Source organism: Diachasmimorpha longicaudata, chromosome 20 (genome assembly GCF_034640455.1).
Source record: "Diachasmimorpha longicaudata isolate KC_UGA_2023 chromosome 20, iyDiaLong2, whole genome shotgun sequence".
Lineage (NCBI taxonomy): Eukaryota > Metazoa > Arthropoda > Insecta > Hymenoptera > Braconidae > Diachasmimorpha > Diachasmimorpha longicaudata.
Genome location: NC_087244.1, coordinates 1,891,278 through 1,904,913, shown reverse-complemented (window position 1 = coordinate 1,904,913; position 13,636 = coordinate 1,891,278). Strand labels below are relative to the sequence as shown.

The 13,636-nt window shown below is 44.2% G+C and overlaps 2 protein-coding genes across 9 annotated transcripts in view; one reads left to right on the top strand and one right to left on the bottom strand.

Moving 5' to 3' along the window:
* LOC135171487 (disks large 1 tumor suppressor protein-like) overlaps positions 1 to 13,636 on the top strand; it is a 90,112-nt gene that overhangs the window by 19,959 nt on the left and 56,517 nt on the right. For all 8 annotated transcript variants that reach the window (XM_064138054.1, XM_064138055.1, XM_064138056.1 and 5 more), the window contains exon 2: positions 8,967 to 10,232. In XM_064138054.1, the coding sequence (XP_063994124.1) occupies positions 9,866 to 10,232 (367 nt within the window). In that variant the 5' untranslated portion in view covers positions 8,967 to 9,865. The remainder of the gene's footprint in view (positions 1 to 8,966; positions 10,233 to 13,636) is intronic.
* The window catches only part of LOC135171493 (odorant receptor Or1-like), a 97,579-nt gene that overhangs the window by 29,365 nt on the left and 54,578 nt on the right, over positions 1 to 13,636 (bottom strand). The window lies entirely within an intron of this gene.

The window sequence follows — 13,636 nt, the reverse complement described above, 5'->3', positions numbered from 1 at the left end:
TCCTTTTCTGATTCTAATTCTCTTCGACTTGTGTTATCGTGTTCCCGCCTATCGTCAACGTCTCTACGATTTTTTTTATGTTCATTGAATCTGAGGGCACGTTCCCATCGCATTTCGCGGACTTCACTCACCCCTTCCGCTGTATTTTCCCTCCCGTTTTCAATCTGAAAAAATACGTTCGATGGAGCGATTCATCTCGAAGCCTCGCGATGAAAAAAACAAGAATTACTTTTTAATATCCCTCGCTCATGGTGATCACTGGTGAAACGCATTGTTAATGGAATTTTCGAGCATTCCATTGTCATCGGAAAATTAAAAACGCAAAACAATGGCGGGAGCGGGAAACAGGGAGATATCAGTCTGTCTATATCAGTTCAGTGGGACACGTAGTTGCTACCCCCCACCCTCCCAGGGGGGTGGGGCTCGGCCGCCTCGTCGTACGTTCGTAGAAAATCGATTTATGCGGAGACACTTCGAGCCCGCGAGGACGCCCGAGCCATATGATGTCCATTTTTTTATCTCTATAGTAATACGCTACGGTATATTGGCAGTCAGTCGGCGGTACACTGGTGTCCTTTTACTCGTAACATATACAGAATTTCAATCGTCTCTTCAAGTCCTTCATTCAAGGAGATGATCTGCTGCTGAAATTGATCGTTTAAACAATAAAAAAAGGGTTGAGGATCGAGGGAGAGGTCATTGTCACGGCCTACGATGACAGAAAATGACAGGTCTCGTGGTACCTGACCAGGAAGTCCCTTCTCTAGTTCCACATCCACTGACCCTTTTCCATCCCCCAATTTCTCCTGTTTAAAATTTAATTCGCTGTTTGTATTTCAATGCGGAGGGCATTCCTGACCAACAATTCAATTAACTACCCCTGTAATTAATGGCAGCTGATATTTTTAAACGACTCACATGCGAGTGGATAACGATTCATCAATTTCGATAGCGAGTGAACTCCATATGAAGATATAAAAATAAAGAGAAGGTGAAAATTAACGTGATTGCAGTATTAACTAGCCCTCGAAACGTTGAATTAATTAGCAAATCCAATCATTATTTCAACCGGGGGTTAAAATCGAAATTTAATAAAATGTAGTACTCATATTTGTATCGTATAACAGTCGCTGGGACACGATAAAAAAAATTCTAGATAAAATATCGGGATTTTTTGAAATGTCTCTCTGTACGGCGCCTGCAATTGACCATCTCTTTGGCGTAAAATTTTTATATTCCATAATTGCTCCCCATACAATTTAATTTCATCAGTCGAATATCGTTCAGTCTGGCCACTTGACCATTACCAACTTTATCAGCAACAGCCACTGGTTGGGATATTGCTGGTAGACTATTCGTCGGGGAATCGCCCATTTCCGTTACCCTCTTTTGCGATTCGTCAATAGCCTTTCGCTCGAAATGTTCGACCGCCCGAGTCTTCCCCAACTTTGTCAACAGAGAGAATAAGACAACTGATTTTTCTGTACGAAAAATATTGACGAAACCGATGGGGTGAATGTTCCCCCACGAAAATAATAAAAAGAATATTTTATTCGGTCGTTATTGGGCCCCTGGTCCTCATATCCATCCAATTTCAACAATGAATCCCCCATCATCCCCCTGAATACGGTTTGTAAGCCCCTGGCGATGCGGCTTTTACAGATCGGGAGCAAATATGCGAATTTCGAAAACAAATTTAACTGAAAATTCTTTTTTCTCGATGAAAAACTCGTAACATATTGAATTTTCCCGGAGCTGTATTCATTGATATGAAGTTTCATTGAATCCGCGTGCTTTTTAATAACAAATCTATAATAAACCATTGACACACGTCCCCAGCACATCGTTACAATTAACTTTCGTCATTCGTTATAGCGAAGGCCATTAGCTCGTATTCATTCAAAAGGGCAGAACCAAAAACCAAAAAAGAACCTCGAGGATACGATAAAAATTCCTGAGCTTTCATCCTCATTCGACGCCAGGGCCGAGGCCGACGCTGTCGTCCGCCGAACGTCGGCCCCAGATCGGCGTCACATCACGATATTAATTTTACATACCATTTATAATCCTCGGGAGTTCATTACTTCGTATTGAACTTTGAAAATTAACTCTAATAAATCATTATTTGCCTCGACTAATTGTGTACCGACGGAGCCGACGATGTTGCAGCAATTAGTCTCGTCAACACGATGAAACTGTGTTTACTCAACAACTCAAATTTACGTGTCGGCATATATGATGTAGAACAATCTTACTTGGAGTGGAATAGTAAATCATCTGTCTCAGTTTCGAACAACGACACAACGAAAGTCTCGACAAATTCTTGGAAAATCCCTCCCCCACATTTCCACCGGCGATTATTTAAACAATTTGACAATCGAAACTATTCCAACGTAGCCCATCTGACACAATCGAACACATGACAAATCGTCCTGGACTTCCCCTCCCCCCGTCGTGACAAATTGCCGAAACAAATAGCGTCAAATATCGCATACGACACTTGGCCAAACTTGTCCTCAACTCTCCCCCCCCCCTCCCCCACCTATTGTTATTTTTGCCACCTAGTCTCTGCCCCAGACACAATGTTAGAGAGGATATGTCATGAGTACCAGTCTCGAAGTAACATTAAAAGTTGACACTCGCCTTGAGAACTTCTAACCAGAATCCGTTTCCTGAAAAAGTCTCGAGTAGCTGACCTGGCATTGTTACTTATAGCACACGGTACCTTTTTGTCAGTGATATACAGCACTAACTTTTACGATATGTTACGGTGGCAGTGTCATCGACAGCAAGAATGCTTAACTTTGGGACTGGTGAGAGCTGGAGGGACAAAAAATTGGGAGAAATTGAATTTTGATGGGAGTTAAGATATTGTTTGGGATATGACGTGAAAAATTCATTGCGAATGTGTATTAAAATGTATCTAGAGTTGGTGGAGAGTGATGACAGCTCATAGAGTAGAGCCAGCTCATAGTAATGGCGATGGCCTGAACCTTTCCTCCGATTTAAATCCAGAAAATCCAACAATAAAATCGTAATCACCTCCTCTCGACTTGATTGCACGTTCTCTTCACCTGTGAACATCTTCCCAAACCGAATAAAAAATAGCAACAGCTTCCTGCGAAGCAGTTTAGGATCCACCGAGACGAGAATGAAAGTAAAACACGAAAACCATTTCAAATCACACCACTGGCAGTGATTCTACGTCGGTGTCTGGAGTTTCCACCGACGACATCCGGATTTGGACACGTGACAAAAGCGTATTACCTAACGAACCGTATCACAAAGGTTCATAGACGCATTGTCAACGTCGTCTTGACAATACAGAATCATATGAAAGGTGTATCTATGTCGGTACAAGTCTGGGTGCCAGAGTTGGGCCAGTCAACGTCACCGACGATCATCCCAGTCTCAGTCTGGGCCCTGGGCTGGCCCAGGGGCCGCCCCTAATCGCCGCAAATCGAAAGACTATCACCGAAGATATCGAATGGCAAATAGCGATTGCTATCCACCCCCGGAACGTACGTAACATTTCGAAATGGTGAAGCCCCATTCGAGGGGTAAAAGTTTCCCCGATCGTTGACACAGACACGTCGGCTCCCCGGAGGGGCTGTCACTCTCCCAACTGGTTTCCTTCCACAGGACAATTTTCCCTCCGTCCCGTCAACTCACCCCCTCCTCTCTCCCCTTATCCTCGTCTCTTTTTCATCCCCCAACTGCTGTCAGCGAGTCTTGAATCTATAGGTGCGGTAAAAAAGTTGGTGAGACGAAAGACGCCTCGTTCCAACGATACCCTGAGCTAAGAATCCCACAAGGTAAATGGAGTTTCTTCTCCACTGAACTGGAGATTCTCAAGTTGAAAATCCCGACGGAGGATTCTGAGATTCCATGGAAATATGGCTATTAGTTGAGGTAATCTTATTGAATAAATATCGAGGGTGAAAGGGACTGGGGATCGTACGACGATCGATGATTCCGGTGAGGGTTAATAAATGAAGATGTTGACGGGCTAATGACAGACCCGACGGTCGATTTATCGAACGAATTACCCATTCCATGGACAGATTACCTTAATCAGTTGACAATAGAAACGGTCTACGACGACAAATGAGTCTGGGAGACGACCAGAACCGTCAGAAAAACGTGTTCAGTACTTGAGGTGTCCTTTAGACGATCTTGAAACCTCTAGTCTAGCGACTGTCAACGACCCGGAGGTTCTATTGTCAGTGTCAATAGTGTTAGAGCTAGCTACTAGCATCTAGGAGGTGGTAAAACGTCGTCAAGAACGTCGTCGACGTTCCGTAACGAAAGGACTCACAATCGCTCACAATTTCGCTCACAAAAAAAATTTATGAGCGACATTAGGACGAATATGAAGTCCCAAAGACGTCGATCGTCACCAGAGATCGTTTCTCCCGACGGTGAGGACGACGTTCGACCTCCGTCACGAGCGTCCCAACGATAAAAAATCATCATGCTCGCGCCGCTCATAATTGACTCCAAAGTGTTGATTACGACGACGTTCACAAGGTCTAATCACGAATATTGAAGTTTATGACACTCCTGAAGGTTCCGTAATGAGCCCCCCCCCTCCCGTACCGCCCCCCACATCATCCAAAATCTTCAAACTCAATAATTAAATTCAAGTCCCTAAGAAATTTCCATTTTTTTCATCTCAGTTCTACCACTTTCCACGAATAATTCAACTCCCTAACACCATAAAGTACCGCATACTAAAATGCTCTCACGCATCTGACGACAACGAGAATTTAAGCAATCACAACTCCTCTGTAAGAAGTACACGAGCGAATTTACTTACTTCATTTTGCTCACCACCTTTGAAGCTCACGTATATCATGAATACGACCGAGGGGGGGTAAAACGAGGGAAAATACTCGTGTGAGTTTTACATTGGCACAACGGTCTGGAGTGTCGCTGCATTAATCTTAATTAGATTTCGTATGAATCTCACGTAGTGTCTCATTCGGGCTTTTCTCGAGCAACTGATTCATCAGGGATATACTCCATGAGCTTTAATGTAATCCTACGTAGTTGCAGTAACCCGCCCTTTTATGTGATACTTCAATCTGTCTTTTTTCAGTCTCGTGACCGTGGAACGTGTGCATGAAGAATTTATTATGCAGATGGGCTTTAGAATTTTTTTTTCCTGGGTTGGAAGATTGAAAAAAGGATATTTCACAGTGGATTACGTACACTGCTGAGTTTAATTTCATAGAGCGATGTCATTGAGTCAAAACACCGCTATAAACATTTTGACAGCCATGGGGAAAGATTTTCAGGTCAGCCTCGTCTTTTCATGCTTCAGAAATCGTTTGATTTTGGGTCAATAACGGCTCAACCGCCTTTTTACTTAAGCCTTGAGTGATCTGATTGACATTCTGTTTGAATCATATGAAAATATTAAGAATTCCCAGAGATTTTAACTATTCACAAATTTTTTTATTCACTTTCGCCCCTAAAAACTTCAAATTTTCAAGTTTAGGGTCGACTGATCTGATTGAAAACCTTTTGACACTATCTTGGCATCATATGCCATCACCTAGAACACAAAAACTCTTTTGATTCGTCAGAAATCCTTTCATTCTCCTTCAAGACAGTTATGAAGTTAACGAATGAGTGATCTCGCCATTGTGAGACGTTAAATATAAAAAATCGCTCGTCGCTGTGATAATAGTATAGAAGTCAGCGCTTGCATGAGAAACTCCCACCGGAAATTCTGAAGAAAAACATCCGAGAAAGAGAGAGTCTATCCAACTCGTCCCTGTGGTGTTATGGCTCTTCCAGCATTCGCGCCTGTACCATTCTTTCTCTTTTTACGACCGACAGGACTAACTTTCAACGCAACCCCCGAGATAACACCGACGTTAACCGTCAATTAGAATCTCTCCTTTTTTATCCCGTCATCATCGCGACGAAAAAAAATTTTTTCAAGTCGAAGTCTCATTATTTTAGAGAATTGTAGACTAGGGATGTGACAAATGGCTATCGGGGGAGGATAATATCGAAAGGATATAATGTACCAGATTGAGGAAAACTTTCTGGCCGACGTTGACTCACCCCTTTGATACTACTGGACATTAAAAGTTGAAGGAGACTTCGTTATTCAATGGAATTATATCAAGGGATTTCTACCCGGCCAATTTTCCAGATCATCAACAATGAATGGTACAGAAGAGCCTGCAAACTTCATTCATTAATTAATCCCCCAGAACTCCCAACTCTTCCAGGGAAAAGTTCATGGTTATTCGCGATGAAACTTGTGAGGTCATTCCTGTTGATGAAATTATTCTCCCCAGAAAGGAATTAGTACATTTAGCTGTCACTTTAGCACCTGAAATCACGTCTGGCTAACGCGACTCATGACACGAGATCAAAGCCCTTCTGTAACGTCTCCGAAAAAAGTCGACTGTCGGCAATCGGAGGGATGAAATGGCCCGAAATTTATGACAATCTATTCCCTCGAATGTACCCCACGATGAAAAATAATGTAACTCAAATAACTACTGCAATAATCAAGAGTTTTAAGTACCTGGTTCAAGACAAACTTTTTTTTTCCATTCCCGTACTTACTTAAAACTTAGTATTCTAACAGTCTGCAGTGCAAAGTCTGTTTCGTTGTTGGATAACTTAGATAGCTAGCCCCATAAGAGGAAAAGTCGAAGTTACGAAGTTTAAAAGAAAAATTATCGAAGGAAAGAGAAAAGAAATTTTGTAGTTGATGTTATTCCGACTAGATGCGAGTGAATTATTTATTTTTAGATTGATAGCTCGTTACTACATCAACCCGAGGGCCTGATGAGGGCCTTATGAGGGTTTATCAGGTACCTGATAACCTGGTAAGGGCCTTATGAATTTTTATCAGGGACCTGATGACCTGGTAAGGGCCTTATGAGGGTTTGTGAGGGACCTGATGACCTGATAAGGGCCTTATTAGGTGTTCTGAGGCACCTGACGACCTGAGAGGGGCCTTACCGAGTTTTATAAGGTACCTGAGGGCCTGATAAGGGCGTTATTCGGTCATCAGGCGGTCCCGGTGGCTTCCGTAGGGCCCAAATCGTGCCTGATCAGGTCTCCCTCATCCCCTCTACCCGATTCCGACCCAATCTGGGCCTGAACTGACCCCAGATTCACCTTCTAACTTATCTACTCCCGTCTGGACCGAACGATTCACCCGGGCCCTTCCCACCCACCCTCATCTTCACCTCAGCAAACCAACACGTATTAATTCACCCCCTTCCATAACCCCCAATCAGAGGGTAATAGTAATCATCTCATCTTCTGATGAAGCCATTGAATCGTCGGCTCCACCCCAAACTCGAAAATTTTGAAGGGGAATTTACGCTCCTCGAGGAGTTCCGGACGGTCGATCATGGTTATACCCCATCTTCCAGGGACTCCTGAAGTTTTCTCGAGGGATTAAACTCAATTAGGAACCCTTACCGGTATTATCATACACGGACAGACCCTTCCACCCCTACGATATACGTTGAATTGTCAAAGTGCCTTTGTTATGAATGTAGGAACCGGTAGATTCGTGAGATGAATTCTTCAAGCTCAAGAATTATTCATCATGTTTGAAGATGAAGTCTCGATAGTCAACGAATCGTCGATTCAACGAGAAAAGTCCATTCAATATTCGGGTTGACAATGTCAGTGTGTAAACGTACCAACGGAAATAGAGAGAGGAGGTAACAGCTATCGAAAAGAGAATATCCGAGTAGTTGTTCGTGTAGACTTTGTTTACCTATTCTCCCTCGGTTGCTGTTCTGGGCAATCGATTTCTGTACACAAAGACTAGTTTCAAGTTTGCAGAGGATGAACGTCGCAGACAGGCATACGATAACGTATCTGTTATACGATAACGTATTTCCAACGAATTTGGGATTTGTTTCAAGCCCTGTATTTTGTTGGTTTCGTCCTGGGATCGACGTCAACGTACCCTGAACTATTTCCCCGATAGTTCACCCCCCCCCATTTTCGTTAATTCATAAGGGTTGAAGATCACCAGATGACGACAAACGATTTTCTACCCCTCGATCTTGCTCTAGGACACGACAAAATGGCGGGAACATCCGGTTCCGATCGATTGTACAACTGGAAATGGGTTATCCTCCCCTCGAATATGAGATGGGCTCTGAAGGGGGATGATAATACCCTCATTTCAAGTATATTTGATATCCATCTCCCCACGAATGATCAAACAACATGAAAACTCTATTCCACATGATTGAAAAATCCTGGAAGAGTAAATACTCCACCCCATGAATCAACCCCCGGCTCCATTGCACAGTTTACGGCAGTACCCAGATGCTTGTCGAACAATTCTTTATATTGCAACCCCTCTCCCCTCCTTTCTCACCCCCCGACAAAAATTTATGATGTTCCGTCACGCACCGGCTACCGAATTTACAGCGATTTCTGTACCTACGACCCCATAATTCACCGATGAAAAATACCTTCCCACGTTCATTCATCCCCCCATTTAGTCTTAACCCCCAATTGAACGAAACTCGATTGTATCGGAAACACTTGACTGAGATATCATCTTTCGATTGACTGCGAAACCCTCCACGACCTTTCCCTCACCAAAAATCGTCTGCCACTGACAGCATCAGTATCAACATATCCCCATATTCTCGTTCCTTAAAACCCCCGAGAAATCAACCCCTCGAAGCTTTTCCCCTCCCCAATAACGTCGAGCTGAAGTGTCAGTTGTACGCACCTGAAAATTGTTGTAACACGCGACGTGAAGTGCCAGCTCTCGAGCTGTCTGATGTGATTGAACCCTCGAGCTCCCTCCCCCGCCCCTCTCCCCACCACCCACCCCCTCGCCACCCCGACAACTTGATTTTCAAAGTCAATTGCACGTCAGAGGATTGAAAAAAGAAAAACGTGAGATCCAATAACTCCATCAACATCTGATTGACTGACGATTTTGTTTTCAGGCCATCGGGTGATAATCCAGTGAAAAGAAAAGCTGAAAATTCATTTAAATATCCGGACGAGACGAAAGAGATCGCGATGTTGATGTACAATCGTGTTTTCCTTATTTCCACTTGGAGAGAGTGACATTTGCATTTACCCCAGAATGCCGTCTCCCTCAGCAGCAGAAAATCTTGTTACTCACATTCGCGATTCCTATACCCAACGTCTCACTTCCCTCCACCTCATCCTCATATCAGACCCATACCAAGTCGGTTGATTTCTTTAACATTGAGAATCCTGGGAAAACCATGAAAGCTTTATGATCCCAACACAAATGCCAGGATTTTCCATTTGCATTGAGCCAAAGTGCAGGAGGATAGAATGCACCAGACGAGAGCCAAGTGTTTCCAATAACTGGTGTTTTATCCTCTCGAAAGACTAGAGAAGAAGAAAACCTTGAAGAAGTTGTGCTCCACTTCCTTTCACCGAAGACGAGAGAAGTTTCTCATTTTTCTACCGAGACGACCGCATCAAACAGCCGGCTACCGCTGACTACCCCACGACCTGAGAGAACCTGGGGGACAAGACACGATGAAAGAGAGGATCAGAAGACTCTCGTAGGTCGTGTCCGGGCCCCTGACCCGTCCAACAATGACTGAGGTCTCGTGACGCCCCGGGATTGACCTGTTGACCAATCAGACCACCCCACATGCCCCGGAGGAACCCCCCAAGACCGCGAACCAGTCGTCCCTTACGACCGACTCCCACGGGGTGATGATCCTCGCTGAAGAAGAGGATAAGTCGGGTGGGGGAGGAATCGATCCGCCGACGAGGGGTTGGAACACGACTGAAATTGAATGATAAAGAGTCGACAAGTTACAGATGTTGGACTAGGTAAAGGCTAACGGGGTCGAGGGTGATGTATCGTGGGTACGCGACTTGCCTCGATGACCGGGTACCAACGAGCATGAAGCAGACGTCGAGTGTGGGGATCTTCGATGTTGCTATGGCACTATTCGGTATGGTTTGGCTACTGCGCGTTAGGTCTGAGATGCGTCGGTGTTCGAAGTGTAAACGTGATGAAATTGTGACAAATCAACATCCGCATCATGATCATCATCATCGAGGACAACAACAGAATCGTCCAGCTTCGAGTTTACTGCAGACACCGGAAGATGGACTGACGATGTCGTCGGCTAATACACTTTTCACACTTGATACACCGGGAACTACTGGACCGGCCGGAAGTTACTGCGAAGTTCATGGCTATGTTGCACCGAAAGAAGGTATTTGAATGAACCGTTAACGGATATTGGGGGAGAATTGTGAATTAGCTTCATCCGGTACGTAAATGTTCTCCTAGAAACCCTAGAAATCAAGAGAATTGACCGGAGAGAACTTGAAACATTTTTTTTTCAAGTTTTTCTGATTAAAATGACGATTTCTGGCTTTATCTTCAATATTCCGTCGTAATTCCATCCATCCATGATCCATCGAACTCGTAATGGAACGTTATTGAAGCCTTTTGCACGAATCAACGGTCTAAACCTTCAAAATCGTCAATTAGAAGATCGATGAATTCGTGAATAGCTAATTGCGAGTGAACGGACGGGATTTTTTTGATTCTCCACCCGTTTCTTATTACATTTCCGTCCCATATAATAAAAAAAAGGGATTGCACTACGAGAAAATACGATCTAGAAGCCACACAAACATGTTCACGCCCTAAAATATCGTTCCCCACGATTTTTTTAAATTTTAACCTATGGAACTTGAACCTAATAACGAAACTAGACTAACCAATACATAAAACTATGGATTAGTCCTCTATAGGCTGTCCTGGAAGGCTTATTCAACCTCAGGATGACTTCCTGACGATTTTTCCGGGGTTTAATTTTGAATTTAATTGTCTTTCCGTGTGATAAGTCTCATTATCGATGGAAATAACTGTTAGTCATTCCCTCCGTATAATCACATTGTGCTTCCACAGGTTACGATCATACAAAAGACTTAATAAATCTGTTTCTCCTCACACTTCGATGTTAATGGCTGAGAGAACACATTTTTCGCTCGAATAGGCTTTCCAATAATTAGCCCAACGACTATCACATGTAATATTCAATTAATGATAGCCCTCCTTACGTTAATGCCTTGTTAATACACAAGGGCCGTCGCCCTGGAGACGACCATCGTCGTTCCCTCTCGCCCCTCCCCGTGTAACGATAAACAAGACTTACCCTATCGACGGGGATTCCCCCGACCGCATTTATGAGGACATCTGCCTCGTGTAGTCCAACCATTTCTGCATACATCATGCCCTCCGAAATAATATGCGCCAGCAGATGGCGTCATTTAACGAGATGTCGAGAGTTGCTGGAGATCCCGGGAATATTCAACGTCGAAATACAGCTTTTGCACGTGAAACTAGAACCGACCTCAAACACGTTTAATAAACTTGCCACCCAAAATTTCTCAATTACCCCTGTTCTCAGTAATTTTCATTAGAACGAGTTAGTTTTACGGGAAGAGCTTATTACAGTTTCCCGCACCGTTGAAATTGAATTGCCTCTGGATTCCGAAGAGTCAAAAATTAGACGTCAAATTCTTGAGAATTTGATTGTTCCCTGAACTATTTCACTCTTCCTCAAGTTATTACACCTCATTAACATCTCATTATCCACAATCTCTTCCTCCTGACTTCATAACCGGCTGTCTATCACCCCTGGAGACCTGTTCAGACGTCTTCAATTCACTCGGAGGTCCAGGGAGGCTCTGAGGGTCGACCTCGCAGTCTTCCCGGAGGCTCACCCCCAAAAACTCGATCGACCAACCCCCTACCGATCGATCCGCCTACCCTTACCCCTCGGCAAACGATCAAGAGTCACTCCACTCAGGTCGTGATTCTGCTGCCATCAGGCGTTGAACGAGTCGCCATTGAATTGAGTTCGTGAAACTTTCTCATTGTCATGTCGTACCCTAGAACTGTTTCATTTGCGTATTCCAACTGCTGCTGTCCTACCAAACTGACGAGTCCTCCCTTATCCGTTATAATGGAAGCACGTACGATACCCCGTGTTGTTATGCTACAGTACAGTCGCTGGAGACTGCATTATACGTTTTCCTTTGTTCAAACATTTACTACATTATCTGTACGACACACAGAGGCATATCAGTGTCACGTGATATGCCTGGGACACCTTCTGATGACTCGTTGGGTAGGACAGGGGCATGAGGAGGTCATACCACACGTTCAGGACAAACGTCCGAAGGAAAAAGGGAAATCGGTTCCAGACGAATCGAGGTCTTGAGGAACTAGGGGTGAGGTAGTTAACCCACCCCCTGTTCGGGTGGTGGTACAATATTCCCCACCCCTCCCCGGAGTTTTCCACCCCCGGAGCCTATCGATTTCCCGTTATTTTCCCAAATTTTCTAATGCACTCTGAATGCTCTCACGTTTAACTGCAATCACAGCGATTCTACCCCAACTGTACCACCCCCCCGCCCCCAGAAAAACGAAATTCAACCCTCGTTATTTTATCTCATATACCACCCTTATATGTATCACCGTTCATCTGCTTGGGCAGTTGCACTCCGTTCGTTCAAGTTGTAAAATAGTTTTTATCAGCCACAAGAAGCCAAATGTACACTTCGTGCTTTAAAGCTGAAAGCATGTTCATGTCGAGTTGGGTCCCAGGCGTTGTGATATTACCACCGGAGTTTATTACGAGACGAAGCTGACCTAGCTCAGTGCCAACAGCGTTGAACCACCCCATTTCCACCCTTCCATCGTCGGCGGCTTTTCCCACCGTAGTTTGTGTGCTACAATATCAAAACAGCTGTGTAATATGGCCGATTGAACGTCGGTGCATTTTTAAAATTGAAATCTGGGCTAATTTATTTTTGAAAAATTATGAACACGTTAGATCTCGGTCGTAGACGAGTGTCATGACATAAAACTTGTTTATCTCATGTCATATTGAAGTGATTTAATGGAAAAGGTGGATTCAGAGCGATTTATTGACATAACGTGGGCCCTAGATGGGCATCACGACCGGTTGGAACCAGATTCCTGGTGGGGACTGCCAGGATTGACAGTTCAGACTTAATAAAGCTGGGTCAACCCAAAAAAAAACATCAAAAACTCGTGTCCCTGGAAATATTCACCAGACGTGGGGGAGAAACAACCCTGGGGCCTGGCCCTTGTATACGTTCCAGCAATAAATGTCTCTCTCTGAATTGCCAACCCCGGAGGGGCCTCGATTAGTCAACGAAACCACTTGCCCTCCCTTTCCCTCATTCCCTTCCTCCCTTTCTTCCCATGAAATGCTGCAACCACTTTCAACCCCTGCTAGAATCGGTTTTACGTCGGCAACTTTACCCCTTGCAAAAGAGTGTCGCAGTAAATAGAGGAGAATTAGAGAAAAACTTTTTCCATTGTCGCAGTGTTCTGAATTTTTTTTTCCCCACCCCCAGGTCCTTCTGTCCTTTCTACAATCGTTATCACCAGGATCACACCAACACGAGGGATTTTAATTGGCGCGTTAGATCAGACTCGTCGACATCGCGGTTATTGTTCCACAATTTTCTATTTTTTATTCCGGATATTCTCGGGGCCTTTTCTACCCCACCATTGCCGACAATATAAACAGCCATTTTTCGTCGGATGTTAGCTTAAGGGATGTTATAAATT